The following is a 16,302-nucleotide window of genomic DNA, read 5'->3' as shown; positions in this document are numbered from 1 at the left end:
TCTGGGAACGAAGGAGGAAGAAGGAAGATCTCCTAGTTAGAAGCCCTGGACTCCCCTCGACGCCGCCCTTGTCAGGGCTGCGGAGGATCAAGCCAGAGGCGTGGTTCCGTGAACCAGGGTCAGTACCCTGGGACTCCGGAGACCGTAGCCCGATTCACCAGTGTCGGGCCAGTTAGCCTCCCCTAGCCCGTTAGTGGAGGACTTGGGAGTAGGTCAGGATTAGCTAGGGTGTATCCCCAGTTATCCGGGTGAGGGGGCCGCTACCCCCTCTAGTGCTGTCCTGTACCGACAACTTGTAATAAACATACGTGTGCCTCAACCTGGGTGTCCAGCGTACTTACCGGTACTTCACTACTATAGAGTCAGTACATACTACTGTATAGTTAGTAGATACTACTACTGTCAGTAGATACTACTATGGTCAGTAAATACTACTAAAGTCAGTGGATACTACTATAGTCAGTATATACTGCTGCAGAGTAGGTAGACTGCTATAGTCAGCAAATACTGCTATAGAGTTAGCAGATACTGCTATAGAGTGAGCAGATACTACTGTAGAGTTGGTAGTTACTACTTTAGAGTCGGTAGATACTACTGTAGAGTCAGTATATACTACTTTAAGGTCAGTAGTTACTACTACAGTCAATAGTAACTATTATACAGTCAGTAGCTACGACTGTGCTCAGTAGATAACTACTGTACAATCAGTAGATAAAACCAGTCATCAGATACTACTATAGAGTCAATAGATACTACTGTAGAGTCAGTAGATACTACTGTAGAGCCAGATACTACTATAGAGTCACTAGATACTACTCACTCTATTGTATGTAGGGTGTATAGGTATATATGCCTACGGGGGGGGTAAAAATATTTTTGAAGGGGGGGGAGGTCGACAATTTTCGGAAACCTTTTAGATCAACTATTTACCCACCACTTTCTATTACTTTTTGATTCAGGACTTCTGCAAGCCTCTTATAATTTTGTTTACGGACAAATGGACAAACGGAATGCCGGGCTTTCACAATAGCTTCGTATTAAGAGAAGTTTTAAAATATATTTGTCCCCCGGGTAATTACAGGTACTTCCCGCTAGTTAACTATAAATGGCAAAAACTGAAAAAATATATAAAAACACGCACACAGCGTAAAATATAGTAGCGCTACTGCTGGTGTTTGTTACTGACATTCACGTGAAAGCAAGACGCATGATAACTTAAGTGTAAGTATTGTACCATTAAATATTTGTATTAATACTGTCACCGTGAGACTGTCTTCCTCTAAACCCAATACACAGTGCAACGAAAATTGTATAAATATATAGTTATTACCTACATATTATTGTATACGGCTTAAAAACATCCGCAGCTATTTCAGTAAAAGTGAGTCGGCAGAGAGGAGGGGGCCCACAGTTGTATCTCACATACCCCCATTGAAATAGGCAGTTGTGCCAATGTAGACAGCCGAAAGACAAACATTACTGAAAAAATATGAACCATGTGAAGGCACATACATATAAGAACAACCGTAGAGTTGACGTAATTGAAAGGCACACAAATGGAAATCAACACTAAATATTTTTTTAAATAGGGCAATTATTGAAGGTGGACCAGAAGAAAAATGATAATATAGAGAGGTGAGCGATAGCAGGTTGGTGTGCTTATCGAAATTGAATAAGAGAATGAAAATCAGCAGGCCAGTGTGCCTAAAGAGTAAAGTTTTCAAGTGTATTACATGCTATGATATATGGATTGGAAACAGACACTCACAAAGAAAATGGAACAAAAGCTCAAAAGGAAACTGTGGAGATATTGGTGCTGGAAATTATATTGAAATAAAAAAAAGATCAACACATGGATCATAATAATAACATGAGCTTGAGCAGGACACATAGCTATATTAAATGGTGATTGAGGCACAAGACTAGTGATGAGATGAGAGTCAAAAGAGGGATCACATCTGAGAGGATGACCACCACCAAATATCGAGACGTGAGATGCTATTGCTGCCACCAATAATGTTTACAAGTGAGAAGATCACTCTGTGACGCGACACATGCTGCAAGATTTGATCCTATTACTCGTGTACATGATATAAATCTGACTTGCCCTCATTTGGTTCTTCTCTTCCTTTCTCTTGATCCATTTGAGCGCCTGCTGCTGGGGATCGATACAGAGCGGCGTGCGGTGGGCCTGCACCGTCAGGATTCCATTCTGCACGGACATCTCATCTGATGGGAGGCCCTCTGAGCGCCATCTGGGGACAAAAGTGTTTGTTGCATTTGCACGCTCATGTCTCTAGTGTGGTGGGGTAATAAACTCCATTTAAAGTTTTGCAGTTTCAGAGAACACGTGTAAGTAGATTAATACTGTCATTAAAATTCAATAGAAATATAAACTTTTCAGAGACTGCAACAATGTATGGAATGCATTGTTGCATGTTTGACGAAGCCACTGCCATCACAATTCTATTTAGCTAGGATAGCCACGCCAAGTGCTGAAATACTTTTTCAGGGAGGTTCACAGCTAGGAATATTTATCCAATTGCTTTTAAAACATTGTACGTAGAGGAGTTAAGTGGAGTGCTCATAATGGGGCCACACGTTTTAGTGAAGCATATTCAAACTCCACACAATAGCTGTACTGTCTTCAACACGATTACTTGCGATTTTTTATTATATTCATGTACAATTTCACATTAGTTTCCAGTGTTATTCTTATTGTGATGTATTACTGATGCTTTATTTCACCTGGATAAATTTGAAATCAAACTTGTGATTTAAGCGAGGACACCATTGCGAATAAAACCACATTTCCAGTTGTCTCAACAGATTGTTTTTACTTGTCTCACAATTGTGTGCAGTTACTTACATTCAACTGCTACTAACTTTGTTAAAGATGTACTATGGTGCTGTGGTGATGCCGGACGCAAACCACTTCTGCGATACTGAAATCGGCTTTCCCTTGCCTGCTTATCTCCACGTCGTCAGAGAGCAGAGCCTCGAGGCGGAAGGGCTGGCTCAGAGGGATGTTTCGCAACAGGATGTCGCTCTGCCACTCCTCGTACACCATGGCGTTGCGGAAGTTCAAGCTGAAGGTGGCTTCATAGCTGAGGAAGGCCGCGCAGATGAGACAGTCTCCCAGGAGCCTCAGCCGACGTGTCTGGAGCTCGTCCAGTTCCGCAGCCCACCTGTTCGCCAGGATCAGTCATTCATCTCTTCATTTCTTATTCACAATTTTATTCCAATTGTGAGATGAAAAAAATTACATTCACAATATTGAAACTAGCAATGACATTGTCTAAAGAGAATGGTACTGCAAAATATCACAGAACTACTTAAGTCACTTAAATATATCTTTATCCATAATATGACCACACTTGGAATGATCTACACAGATTATTCATTCCATTTCAATCAGACAATTTTCAAGTCTCAGATTTGAAGGAATCTAAATAAAATAACCATAAATTAACGTGATTTTTTGTGCTGAACCCAGATTCAAACCCAGAGCTTTAGCAATGACTGCTGAGCCACATGGCCACCTCAAATGTTCTACTTTCACTGAACAAATGTTGAAATTGAGTTTTATTCTTGTAACATCCGATTTTGGAGCTGGGAACTCCAAGATTGACCATGAGGGTCACAGTCACAGGGGTCAAATCAAAGGGAAATTTCCTCCATATGAACTCTGCAATTGGAGTGGGAATTATATTTTTATTTTCAATTTTTCGTTTAATTGATATTTCATTCATGTAAACAGCTCTATCAACACACCTGATATTCTCAGAACCAAAGCCAGCAAAAAGTTTGTCCACTGCGATGAGCTGGCGCTCCATGATCTCAGTCTCTGACTGAAGCTGCTGTTTTTCGATCATCGCCTCCTCGTACTTTTTCATCAGTGTCGCCCCCAAGGCCTGCAGTGATGCAAACTCTTGCTGAATTTTGCCCAATTCCCGTTTACTCTGGTGGTAATTCCGCTCCAGCTTGGCTGCCTGCGTCAACAAACCGTGCAAGGCTACATGTTAGTGGGCACGTATATTTTCAAGTGATTGCTTGTGTTTTAATTAGTATACAATGCAACACGAGGTGGTGCAGTTAGGATTTGCATAGTTTAAAAATGTAATTATTTAAAATCAGTTGCTACAGGCGCACATGCCTAAAATGCCACTCGGCCAGCAACACACAGTACAATTGAGCATATAAAAAGATATAAAACATGAAGGTAACTCCAGGCAGAGGTGGGACAAAGTCATTGTTATGCAAGTCCAAGTCGAGTCGCAAGTCATCAAATTCATGACTCGAGTCTGACTCGAGTCCAAGTCACATGACTCGAGTCCACATCTCATAGGTGGGACAAAGTCATTGTTATGCAAGTCCAAGTCGAGTCGCAAGTCATCAAATTCATGACTCGAGTCTGACTCGAGTCCAAGTCACATGACTCGAGTCCACACCTCTGACTCCAGGTGCAGGTGTCACAGTGACAATATCAACACTTAAGGGAGTATGCACGGTTGGCTACGTACGGTGCAAAATAAGATTAACATACATGACCTTTCACCATGAAGTAGTCTCTAACTATATTATGTCAAACACAAATACATGTGAATATATTAATTCTCCAAAAAGCTACAAACTAATTTTGTTTTATGTTACCTTCTCCCGTTTGGGCTTAATGTCACGTGCGACATCGCAGTAGCCCATAACAGCCTCTACAAACTTCAGCATGCCAGCGCCCGCCCTGCTGACGGCCACCATTTCCTCATAGGCTGTCAATTTCATCAAACCTGCAGCAGAATTTACAGAATCATTATGATTAAGAATTGTTTTTTTGTTAGACTGTGCAAGTATGAAGCTAAAATGGTGGCGTACTTATATTTACGAAATATAACCCAAAAAACAATTATTAATCATATTAGTCGCAAACCCTACATGTTAATCTTAATTTAGGAGCTTTCGTGACTGCAGGAATTATTCTTTGGTTCTTTTCGGTTAAGTCACGTCTAAAAATAAAATAATAAATTTATTATTTTATTTTCTAAAAATAAAATAATAAATGTATTATTTTATTTTTAAAATAATAAATTTATTATTTTATTTTTAGACGTGACTTAACCGAAAAGAACTAAAGAATAATTCCTACATGTTAAATAATCATTATGCATTACTTTTTTCAGTGGCTACATATATATGCAACAGCAGAGGGAAATTGGTAAGGAAACCCTGCTCACCCTAGCCCAGTCTTACTCCTCAGTGTGGGCCTGCAACTGTAGGTTTCAGCATTTTTAAAATAATTATTCGGAGCAATGTTACCCATCCTGTGGTACATGTATCTGGAGGTACACGTGTGACATCTCTCAGGGGTACATGAGATAATTTACTTCACGGCGGTAGTCATGTGGGGTATGGTCAAGGGGCTTACGCAGTGCTGATTTGGGTGTGAAGGGATTCAGCTCACGCTGTGTTCAGCAAAGGTTTCCTTCCTTGTTGATGGCCCACAGGTAACGCAGCCAGTCGTACAGCAGGTAACACACGCTTCCGCAACTCCACATTCAGAACTCCCCTACTTCTCCCTCCCCTTTTATCCCCCGGTCTCCCCTCCTTGCCTGGCAATCATTTCCCAGGGCTTCTGCCGCAGATGATGACGAACAGGCAAGGTGCCTCCATGTTTCCTACACGTGCGTGCACCAGACAATCTAAACTATATACTTATCTCTTGTATGAAATTTGGCGAACCCCTGAGCGTGGGAGCCTAGGCCATCCATGTATGCTCTTAGGGCTCTCTCTTATTTAACATAATTATTTTAAGAAAAACATTCAGAACCAATGTAATAGAGGTTAATTCAGACGTGATGCTAATACATTGATTCAATCCATATACTGTGCGGTAGGTTTGTCACATCATGCAGGGAACCATCATTCCTAGCAAGAGCTGTGATGATGTGCATGAGATAACCACTTACAGGATGAGGTGTTTTCTGCAGGGGGCATTGGAGAGGACAAGTTCAAACCTATAGTCGTACCATTTACAGTTGTTTCTTACACACTTTTATTGAACTCGCCTTGTTGTCTGCTTATATTCTTTGGAATCGTTGACACTTAACATCTTCAGATCTACGAAGCCTAACCAGCTGAAATTTTTCTACAGACTCGTCTCGCGTGACAATTTAAGATTTCATGAAAAAAAAACGGTCCAGGTCCTGCCGATCGTGGGCCTATTCGTGTTTTTGACTTAATTTTAATGAGTACATTTTACCCCCCCCCCCTTCTGTCACCGGGTTTCTATGGTGCAACCAGGTCCTCATTGAACATTAGTATTTAGGTGTTTTACCTGTACCAAAAAAACTATTTAACCTATCTGTGTGAAACGTGGTGTTCTCCTTTCAGACTATATGTATGGATATTCTCTTGGTCCTCCAACATAAATAATCTGCCAAATGATGTCAAGTATGACTCTATTGAAAATGAGCCTTGAAGACTCAAGGGTCTTTATCAGGTAAACATTTCAAATTATACCAATGTAAGGCCTATTACCATGGCTGCATCCACGTAACAATTATTTTTCATAATTTTGTTGCCTGCACTTTGTCAATTTAATATTTTTTAAATTAAATATTTAACTTGTTTAACGTGTCAATGGGACGGTACCTCGGATAGTTTTGACCTGGCTGGGTGTGATAGCGTCACAGTCCATCTCCATGAGTGTGCGCAGGAAACTTGTATCAGACATCATGGACCTGGCAGACTTCCAGCTGGTATCCTTATAGGCCTGCATCACCAGAATGCACTCGCACACCGTCTGCACCTGCTTGGGCGGCTTCACAAAAGACCTGTACCACCGACACGCGAGAGGATATTCGGCGATGATCTAGACAAAGATTCCAGTCTCCAGCTAGGTATTATCTGTGAGTATTTTTTTCTGCCAACTGACCATTTTAAGTACACGTATGGTTTACAGTAAATTATATTTCTGAACAATAATTTACTCCATAATAACCCTTAAGATGACCAAGTCATCCAAAATATGAAGCTCGTCCTTTATTGCTCTGCTGTGTGTGACTGAGGCTACGAACTCCAAGCTATGGTCCACGTAACTTTGCACTGCCCAAAATATAATTTTAAAAGCGGCATATTTGAAATTTACCAACTCTCAGACAAAGCAATTGATTGGTTAAATCGCTTACACATTCATCTATAATAGTTTCTCTTCGTAGTCCATATGAAGACAAAAAAATAAAGCACCAAAAATATTATATGAAGAAACTCATGGGTATGTGTGCTGTACACATTGAAAAAAGCCTACGTGAAATGTGAAAAAAATAACATGCTCTCAGTGAGTGTCAGTTCCATGACTTGTGGTCATTGAGACATTACTGCTGTTACTGCCTCTTTCCATCAGTTATCCCTGTCAGAAGAAGAGTACAAGGCCAACCTAAAGATAACAAATAAAATTAGTATGAGGTGTTGGGCACCAATGTGAGGCATGCCTTATCTCAGTGACGTCTGACTTGTCGAGTTCCTGCAGGGCTTTCCGAGCAGCCTCCAATACAGGCATAGCTGCTGCAAGGGCTTCCTCTGCCTCCTTCTTTTCCTTGGAAATCATCAAGTTCTGATCCTCAATCTCCTGCACCTTCGCCTCTACTAACAGTCTCTTCTCATTCACTGTTGTGATCCACAAACATACAAATTGATTCACAATTTAAATTTCGATTTAAAGCTTTCGTGACTGCAGGGATTCACAATTTGTCTACCGCACTGCTTCTTGCAGACATCACCTTGTTGTTGTGTGCATTCATTGGTCATTCAAAGCTACCAGAAGTCACTACAGCTGATGACCATTTCACCCCAATAGAGATATTCCAATTCACATTCTTCCAAAGTGAAATTTCAGCAAAAACATATTTGAAATATAAGCTTTGCTCCTCAATACATACCCGCGCTTCTGCGGTCGTCTGGCATGCTCTTCCTTCCGATATTAGGAAACAACTGGAGCTATGCACTTTTAAATCTAGATTGAAAACTCATTTCCTTAGAACTGCTTTTTTTGTTTTAGCTGTTTCTCCTTCCCCACCTCCGATTAGCACGTTTGGCTACCTACGGGCTGAAAGAAGCTAAAAATACGTACATACTTGAACTGAGCACTTACCGTCTACAGTACTGGCAACAATCTCCTCCAAGAGCAGCTTACACGCTGTGGACTTTTCGGCTACAATCACCCTCTGGAAGGCCAGCCTCTCGTTCAGCTCCACCAGCTGCACACTGGCCTCCTGCAGCTTTTCTAGCCCAACCTCCAGGCGTCTGGATTGGGCTGCAGTGGGAAATTATACAAAACTCTTACACAATGGCAGCTTTCAGTTAAAAAGAGGCCCTAGCATTTAATCAGCACATTTATTCGTGCAAAGCTCTAAGCTGACGTGCATAAAAAAAAGTTTTCAGTATATTTTTGGTTTTCAAAGTTCATGGTTAAAATATACATATATTTGAATAGATCTACAATATTACAATGTGTGGCTCTTTCACAGGGAGCTTGTGAAGATAATTATTTTAGTCACATTTTTAGCACACAAATGTGAGCATTTTCATTGAGCGCTATGGGATCCTTAAATATAAATTGGTGAATTAACTAGGCTTTTATACTGTATTAGATAAAAGTTTTACTGGCTGGATTTCAGCCTGGATTCCTGTCTGTCTGGATGGCTGGTGAGCAGGTGCGTGATGGTGACATCACCGCGCACATCTGTGTGAAGACGTCACCCGCATCCCACAGCATTGAGCCAGATCCGTGTGTTGCACTGACGTTACGCCTTCCCCCCCACCCACCCTTTATCCTGCCCGTGGATCCCGCACAAATGCGTGGGATATGCTATCATACTTTCATCATACTATCATGCTATATTACACAAAAGTTCGGCTGCCTGGCGGCCAGGAAAGATTATAGTAGTTTAGTTTTTTGTGCAGAAATGTGCAGCTCACTCTTTATGGACATGTCCTTTTCCTGAAGCAACCTTATATAGTTATGGATGAAATCCATAAAATTCTTGGGTGTTACATAATTCTCGCGTCTGAGTTCTTGTTTAAACTTCTCAGTGTAGGATTTCACAGATTTGTGGACCACAACTATGTGGTTGATGAGAGCCTCTGTGTAGTTGCTGGGAATCAAGGGGTTCTTTCCTAATGGAATAAAAACTCATCTTTACATAGAATTCTGCTATAAACAATAATCCTTTGATTTTTTTCAGAATGAGAAAAATTTGTTGCGTTAATTTAGATGCAACATGAGAAATACAAGGAGGCAAAATTCTGGTTATATTCGTTTAAAGCAGAAAGTAAAAACTATCAAATGTAAACAAGTACAGAATGGGCATTCAGAAACAGTAGAATACAGTACAAATAAAATACAAACATGTACTGTATATAGCCATGTGCAATACAAAAATCTCTATAAAATATAAACATATGATCATTTACCTAATACATGACAAAAATGTACATGACCATTTAATACTATGCATCTGGGGCTATTTACTCAGTAAAGCATCACTGGATCCTTAAGATGATTTTCAGAGGATCATTTCGAGATATTTGACCAGTCGCTGAGTATTGACATGTAGAAACAAATAGAATGCCCATAGAAAATGAACATAAAATAAAAAACTTGCCAAAAAAACTATTTTTGGTTTTCAGAACTTTAGTTTCTAAGCAGTTACTTTATATCATAGAAATTCTTAATGTGTATTTGTAAATAATCTTACCTAAAAATGTCTCTGCAACTTCATTTAGTGCATCAATTGGCCATTGAAATAGCCAATTTATACCTGTGTTGTTCACGATACCTGCAAAGTAAAAAGCGTCCACTTTAAAACCTGCTGCAGAAGGGTGCAAATCAACTTAAACACAGGAACCATAAGCATATTAATTCCGCAAGTTGCAGCTCAGCAGTAGAAGATTGAGATCATTCACTTGCCAGGGAAGTTTCTACATCTTGTCCTGAGAGTATCTCCGACGGGAGACATGCTCAACACCACGTGGAGATTGCTGGCACTCTTTTCGTTGAAGTACTGCCAGATGCTTGCTTTGGACAGTCCAAAGCCCACACTCGTTGCCTCGTCCCGAATCTGGTTCACAATATTCTCTCTCTCATCGTCCAAAAATAGTGCTGGTACCACACCTTAAAGGAGGAATCACAAGCATTGTCTTTCGCAGTGGACACACTTAACTCGTAGCAATGAACAATCGACTTGAGTCAATGTTTTATTCAACAAACCGAGCAGTAATGTGTCGGTAATGAGCACTGACCACATGTCAGCATGTTGTTGACGATCTCCAAAAAGCTCTCTTTGGCTACATGTGCATCAGTGAACATGAAGACAATCTTCTTGTTGTCGATGCCTAGTTTTGTGTACAGCACTTTCAAGTCTTCCCGAAAATGCTTTTCTTCATATCCCCGTGTTAGCTTGATCTCAAACATCTGATAAGTACCGCACGTTTACAAAAGAAAATTTTAACACAGGCAGAGTGGATATAAATATGAATATTCATGACAACAAGTTGGGACCCTATCTCCACAACAAAAAACTATGATAAATAAGTCTATTGGGCTATTGGCCAAACTGGACTCATGTTGATCAGCAGCTTTATTTATTTATTTAGGCAAATAAAATATATTCGCATGAACAGAATGTGTTTAATGATATGTTTTGATTATAGCAAGGATAAATTTTGACTTAAAACTTTCGTGACTGCAGGAATTCATATTCTATGGTTCTTTCGGTAAAGTCACGTAGATAGAAAATTTAATAAAAATCTCTCCCCCCCACCTCTCCCTCTATCACTACCCCCTTCTTTCTCCCCCCCCTCTCTCTCTCCCCCTGTCTCTACCCTCCTCTCTCTCCCCCTGTTTCTACCGCCCCCCCCCCTCTCTCCCCCTGTCTCTACCCCCCTTCACTCTCCTCCTATCTCTACCCCCCTCTCTCTCCTCCCTATCTCTCCCCCCTCTCTCTACCTCTGCCCCTTCTCTTTCCCTTCTCTCTCCCCTTTTGTCTTCTCCTACATTAACATTAGCTGCCCCGCCCATGTTGCTGACACACTTGGACTACGCCGAACGAGCTCGGCACCACGACTCTTGTGCCTCGCCCACTCACAGCTTTAGCTCGTCTATTCATGCTGTTCCACTGCTCTTGCGCCCATTTAAGACCTTTATAAGCAGTTGCAGTTAGAGGCTTGCCCCCCCTTTTTTCTCTCCGCCTGATGACCGCTTGTGTTGCGATCGAAACGTCGCGAGTTTTTTTTATATTTTAACGAGCTCGGCACCACGACTCTTGTGCCTCGCCCACTCACAGCTTTAGCTCGTCTATTCATGCTGTTCCACTGCTCTTGCGCCCATTTAAGACCTTTATAAGCAGTTGCAGTTAGAGGCTTGCCCCCCCTTTTTTCTCTCCGCCTGATGACCGCTTGTGTTGCGATCGAAACGTCGCGAGTTTTTTTTATATTTTTATTATTTTCATTTTATTTTCTATCTACGTGACTTTACCGAAAGAACCATAGAATATAGCAAGGATATTGCAGTGATCATTCGACTGAAATTCCCCAATATCATTATTGTCTTATAAAGACCCAGAACTCAGTGGGGGTGGGGAGGCAAAATGAACCCCTTTCCAAATTTCGTGTTGCAGATTGACCTGTGAATGTGCAAAGGTAAGCTTGAGTAGAGAGTAGAGGGTGAGGCATGAATGTGTATTGAGAGTCAAAGTTGTATTTTCAAGCACAAGGCGAGTGTGCGTCTTTCTACGTGCATGTCTGTGCAAGTGTGAATGTGACATTATTGTGGTGGTGTTCACTGCTCATTGACCTAGAAACTATTTCTGCACTTAGTGCACCACGTCCAGGATACATCTCGCCATGGCTGTGACTAACTAGTCACAGAGCTGACCTCGTTTTCAGTGACACGGAAAATATTCAGCGAGAAATTAAGCATTGTGTAAACATAACCGTTCACCCTGTCCCCCTCCCACACTCCCAATGAATTTAGAAATTATAAACATGTTTTTATTTTACCAGGTAAGGCCCACTGAGCTATTAGCTTCTTTTTCAGAAGCGACCTGGCCAAAAATGATAACCCAACGAAGTGGCTCATCATGTTGAAATGTATAGCAGCTTAATACTTGATATAGCCTTATCATAATGGTAGAAATTTGAAATTATAATTTCCTTGGTGTAGTTGAAACGTCTCACCTGTTAAATAAATGTTGGTGTGGCCCAGTGGTTGTCATGAGTGAGCGACGATTTGCAAAGCCTCAACATTATATTAATGAGGTCTTTATGGCAGGTGATAGGAATGATGACGATTACCATTGCGAGCATGTGCAGGCAGCACTGTGTACCTCGTAGCCGGCGGTGTAGGCGGCGAGGCGTGTGAGCGAGTGCTTCCCCGAGCCTTCAACCCCGACCAGCAGGCCGTGACCACCGTCAATTCGCAAGATGCGGTGGATGCGTGTCGTGTGCTCCACGGCATAGTCAAACAGGACGAGGTTCATCGCCGTCATATTCTTCTCGTTGTAGTCCTCCAGTACCTCCTTTTAAGGGAATGGCACGTACGTAATGTGGGGTCACAAAAGTTCCTACCCCTCAAAGGAAACTTGTCAAAGCATTTGGTGGTGCTTTTAGCTTTAACATTCTTTAACAATGCAGACTTAGTGTGCATACCTACATTGTTGCACTGCTGTCACATGTATCAGATCTATGCCCCAGGAGTGATTGGCTGGCAGGTCTTTCATGAAGAGGGACAAAGTATTATAGCTGCTACATATTGTGCATCTGGTGGTCCACAGCTGCCAGGTGAGGTCCCCAGCTATAATTTGTATTTCTTATCATAAGGTGTCTCAGTAAATTAGTTTAGGAGACTTGAAATATAACTTCCAGTTTCAGTGGTGAATACCCCAACATGTTTCTAAAAATAATCAACGGTGCTACCTATTTCCTAAACTTAAGTAGGTATTTTATAAATATGCATACATTATAAATTTGAATGCATAAGGAAATAAACCATTACATTGCTGGAGTTTTGACAAAACCATCAGAAGATGGTAAAGTTTTGCGATGTTTGTGCGACGTTGAATGGGAGAAAATTAGTTGGACAGAGAGAAAGAGTTACGAGGAAGTCCAGGAGGGTTCAGGACACATCTAATTCAAACAAGTCAAAAGGGGGAAAACGATATGGATTTGGAATGCTGTCAGAGCCGAAGGCTTGCTGAAAGAAGCTCTAGGATCTTAGAAAAAGTCCAATACGTAGAAAAGGAAGGTGTTGCTCGACAACAGGAAGAAACGGGGGCCGTATAGGGAAATTAAAAATAGCGCAAGATCAGATAGTGTGGAGAAAACTTGAATTTAGACCTCCGCATAAGCAGATAAATTAAGAGAGCTGCCAGAGAGAGCCGTCATTTTCACCTGGAGTAGTATCCTTGCTGTATTGTAATCTTTGACGTCGTCGTACACACGGCTCTCAGCCCCTCCCGGTGCTGTATTGTAATCACCAAACAAAATGGGGTCACGTGTTGCGTAGTCCAACTCAGCTGGTAAGTGTTCCGTGATCAGTTCCTGTATACTGCGCTGAACCTGAAAAATGGTGAGGCACGGTGAAATAACCTCCATCTAAAATTAGTAAATTGGCAAACGACTGTAAACGCGCTTTTAATAAACAATGACTAGCAAAATATGATTGTTTATAAATACTGTTTTGTGTTCAAAAGTACACATGACTTACAAGTGCTTGGTCAGTTTTGTTTATAAGCCGGTCATGGAAAACACGAAGGCACTCGTTTCTCCAGACTCTTACAAACTGCGCTTTCATGGTGAATCTAAAACAATAAAAATGTTCAGCACAATTCAACACACCCAAACATGGTTTGGAGCTTAACATATCTATATATATAAAATCGCAAATCTGTCTGTCTGTCCGTCTGTCTGTCTGTGTGTGTGTCTGTCTTTCTGTGTGTGTGTCTGTTTGTCTGTGTGTTGCCGGACCATACGCAGTTTCATTGGACGGCGGTTGCTCCTGGCAACGGGTAGCGACGCATTCGCTGCGGGGTGGACGCCATTTTTAATTCCCGTTAAAAATATGCGCACGCATTAACACGCGACTCTGAGGTAAATTCATCAAAGTTTCACGTCCTCTTCACTCCCCCCCCCCACCACAATGTGTGCAATTACTATTATAGGGTCGGTAGATTATAAAATTATAGCGATTAGACAGTATTATTGTAGCGCGGGGGGGGGGGGGTAACGGCCCCGGTACCCAGCCTCAGCCGGGTGGGCAATCTAGGCGAGGCCGGAGGCTCTGCACGGTACTAGGCCTCGACACCCCACCACACTATAGGCCGTACATATTACTGCACAGCGGCCGAGGAGATCGTGCCTGGGGGGGGCAGGGGTAGCAGCCCATCTGTGTATATATGTAAGGTTATTAAGAAATATATTTTTCACCCGGGCAACGCCGGGTACTTATGCTAGTACTCATATAGAGTAATATTTCTCTTGTATGACAAATGTGAAGGACACTTACTTATGAGTAAATTTTGAAATCAGGGAAGTTTTATTGATTTTACGGGTAGGAAATCTCATCTGCTAATATAGTTATCCACCAACACTGTGGGACCCATTCAGAGCAAAACAGCTAAATTATACCAAACTCGTTATGCATGGCCATGAAGGATTGTGGAAAATGCAATAATAAATGAACAGATAATGATGCCTTTCCATATAAAATATATGCATACATTTTGTCAGTCTATAAACCTATATAGCCTCTGGCAGCACAGAATCACTTAACAGAGTTGACTGCTGATGAGTCAGATAGTCAAAACCGACAAAGAATTTAATTGCTGAAATGGATGCTGCTGAAAAACATTTATTCAGAAAGTCCATATGTTGATAGAACAAAAACATGTTTTGAATGCGGAGAGAGATACTTTTTACATTTAATTTTAGTGCATGACAAAGTTGTATCATTTTATGCAAAATGGAATGGAACTTTCAGTGGTTTTTATAAAGTGATCTAACAGCACTGAGAGCATACATGAACAAAAGACATATGGCCACCTTTCAGGTGTGGTGAGACACAAGCCACTGTAGACTCTGGAGAGGTCTCGCAGATTGAAAATATAATGGAACTTCGAGGGGGTTGGTGGAAGGTTGTGAACGACGTTGTTATACAGCTTGAGCGTACAAGCAGTAATCTTCTCACACAATGACTGCACCTCGTCTGAAAATGTCTTGGGGTAAAATGGTACGACAGGACACAAAAAAGGTTTATCAACCAGTTCAACATTGTCAAATTGAAATGTGAAAAATCTCAATGATAGTTCACTACTCAGCAAAACTATCTAGCACCAAAACCCTTCCTAGCAGGGCCCGGTCGAGGATGTTTAACCATTTCCTTACTGAGTGTTTTCATAAGTGAGAAAAACACATTCAAAGTGAAAATCCAGACATATGAAAGGAGATTGCTCAAAAATCTACCCAGGTTGTAAAACAACCCACTTGCTCTACTGTATTGTGCAGTCTACCCCACTGCCCTGCATCAACACCCCACCCCTCCCATTACAAAACATTGGGTTACAGGTGCACAAAATCACCACACCGCCGAAACATTTGGGAATCATGGTTAGCTTCATTCGAAGTCCGCTCTGGCTTACCGTTGTGTGGAATTTTAAGATAGAAGCGTAGATATGGTGCAGTGACTCCTCTTTTGGGAAAGTGACAATGAAGGTGGAGACGAGGGACGTAAAGCGCGGGTCCACTTCATTGCGGCCTCCTCCAGCCTTGCCCATCGCAGCCAGGAAGTCCAGGTTTTTCACGTTCTTGTAGTTTATCCCCTGCCCACGGTTGTACATTCCGCCCTTCTCCAACAAAAACTTTAGCAATGCGATTGGCTGCTGTGTTCCATACTCATCCACCTGGCAAGTAAAATATCATTTAAATTAGCAGGGGCTTCTGGAAATGCTGGCACTCACTTCGATGGTATGAAACTTTGCAAGCGGTGAGAGTACAAACAGCATGACTTCAACCCATGGAATTAAAAGTGCTGTGACAATTCTCACCCGAGGCATGTTCATATCATCTATGAACATGAGCAGTCTCTTGCCCAACGGTGGGCTGAACGTGTCCCTTGTTATTTTTTCGATATTGGCTTCCAAGTTTCGTTGAACATCCATTGATGTGGTGCAAGATGAGAAGGTCATTTTAAGCACAATCTGAAAATAGTAACACATTTTTTTAGTTCTGCTTACAGATGACATAAAAATAGTGTTT

The 16,302-nt window shown here is 41.5% G+C and overlaps 1 protein-coding gene across 1 annotated transcript in view; it reads right to left on the bottom strand.

Moving 5' to 3' along the window:
- The window catches only part of LOC144945446 (dynein axonemal heavy chain 10-like), an 86,942-nt gene that overhangs the window by 24,444 nt on the left and 46,196 nt on the right, over positions 1–16,302 (bottom strand). The window contains exons 42-58 of the mRNA XM_078873962.1: positions 16,092–16,244; positions 15,687–15,947; positions 15,091–15,263; positions 13,757–13,850; positions 13,441–13,608; positions 12,378–12,569; positions 10,294–10,465; positions 9,962–10,165; positions 9,750–9,830; positions 8,971–9,168; positions 8,144–8,305; positions 7,485–7,659; positions 6,646–6,827; positions 4,654–4,784; positions 3,775–3,992; positions 2,967–3,188; positions 2,108–2,255 (exon numbers count right to left, since the gene is read on the bottom strand). Of these exons, the coding sequence (XP_078730088.1) occupies positions 2,108–2,255; positions 2,967–3,188; positions 3,775–3,992; positions 4,654–4,784; positions 6,646–6,827; positions 7,485–7,659; positions 8,144–8,305; positions 8,971–9,168; positions 9,750–9,830; positions 9,962–10,165; positions 10,294–10,465; positions 12,378–12,569; positions 13,441–13,608; positions 13,757–13,850; positions 15,091–15,263; positions 15,687–15,947; positions 16,092–16,244 (2,934 nt within the window). The remainder of the gene's footprint in view (positions 1–2,107; positions 2,256–2,966; positions 3,189–3,774; positions 3,993–4,653; positions 4,785–6,645; positions 6,828–7,484; positions 7,660–8,143; positions 8,306–8,970; positions 9,169–9,749; positions 9,831–9,961; positions 10,166–10,293; positions 10,466–12,377; positions 12,570–13,440; positions 13,609–13,756; positions 13,851–15,090; positions 15,264–15,686; positions 15,948–16,091; positions 16,245–16,302) is intronic.

Source organism: Lampetra fluviatilis, chromosome 37, assembly GCF_964198595.1.
Source record: "Lampetra fluviatilis chromosome 37, kcLamFluv1.1, whole genome shotgun sequence".
In the NCBI taxonomy this organism is placed as follows: domain Eukaryota; kingdom Metazoa; phylum Chordata; class Hyperoartia; order Petromyzontiformes; family Petromyzontidae; genus Lampetra; species Lampetra fluviatilis.
This window is presented reverse-complemented; position numbering and strand designations above follow the sequence as displayed.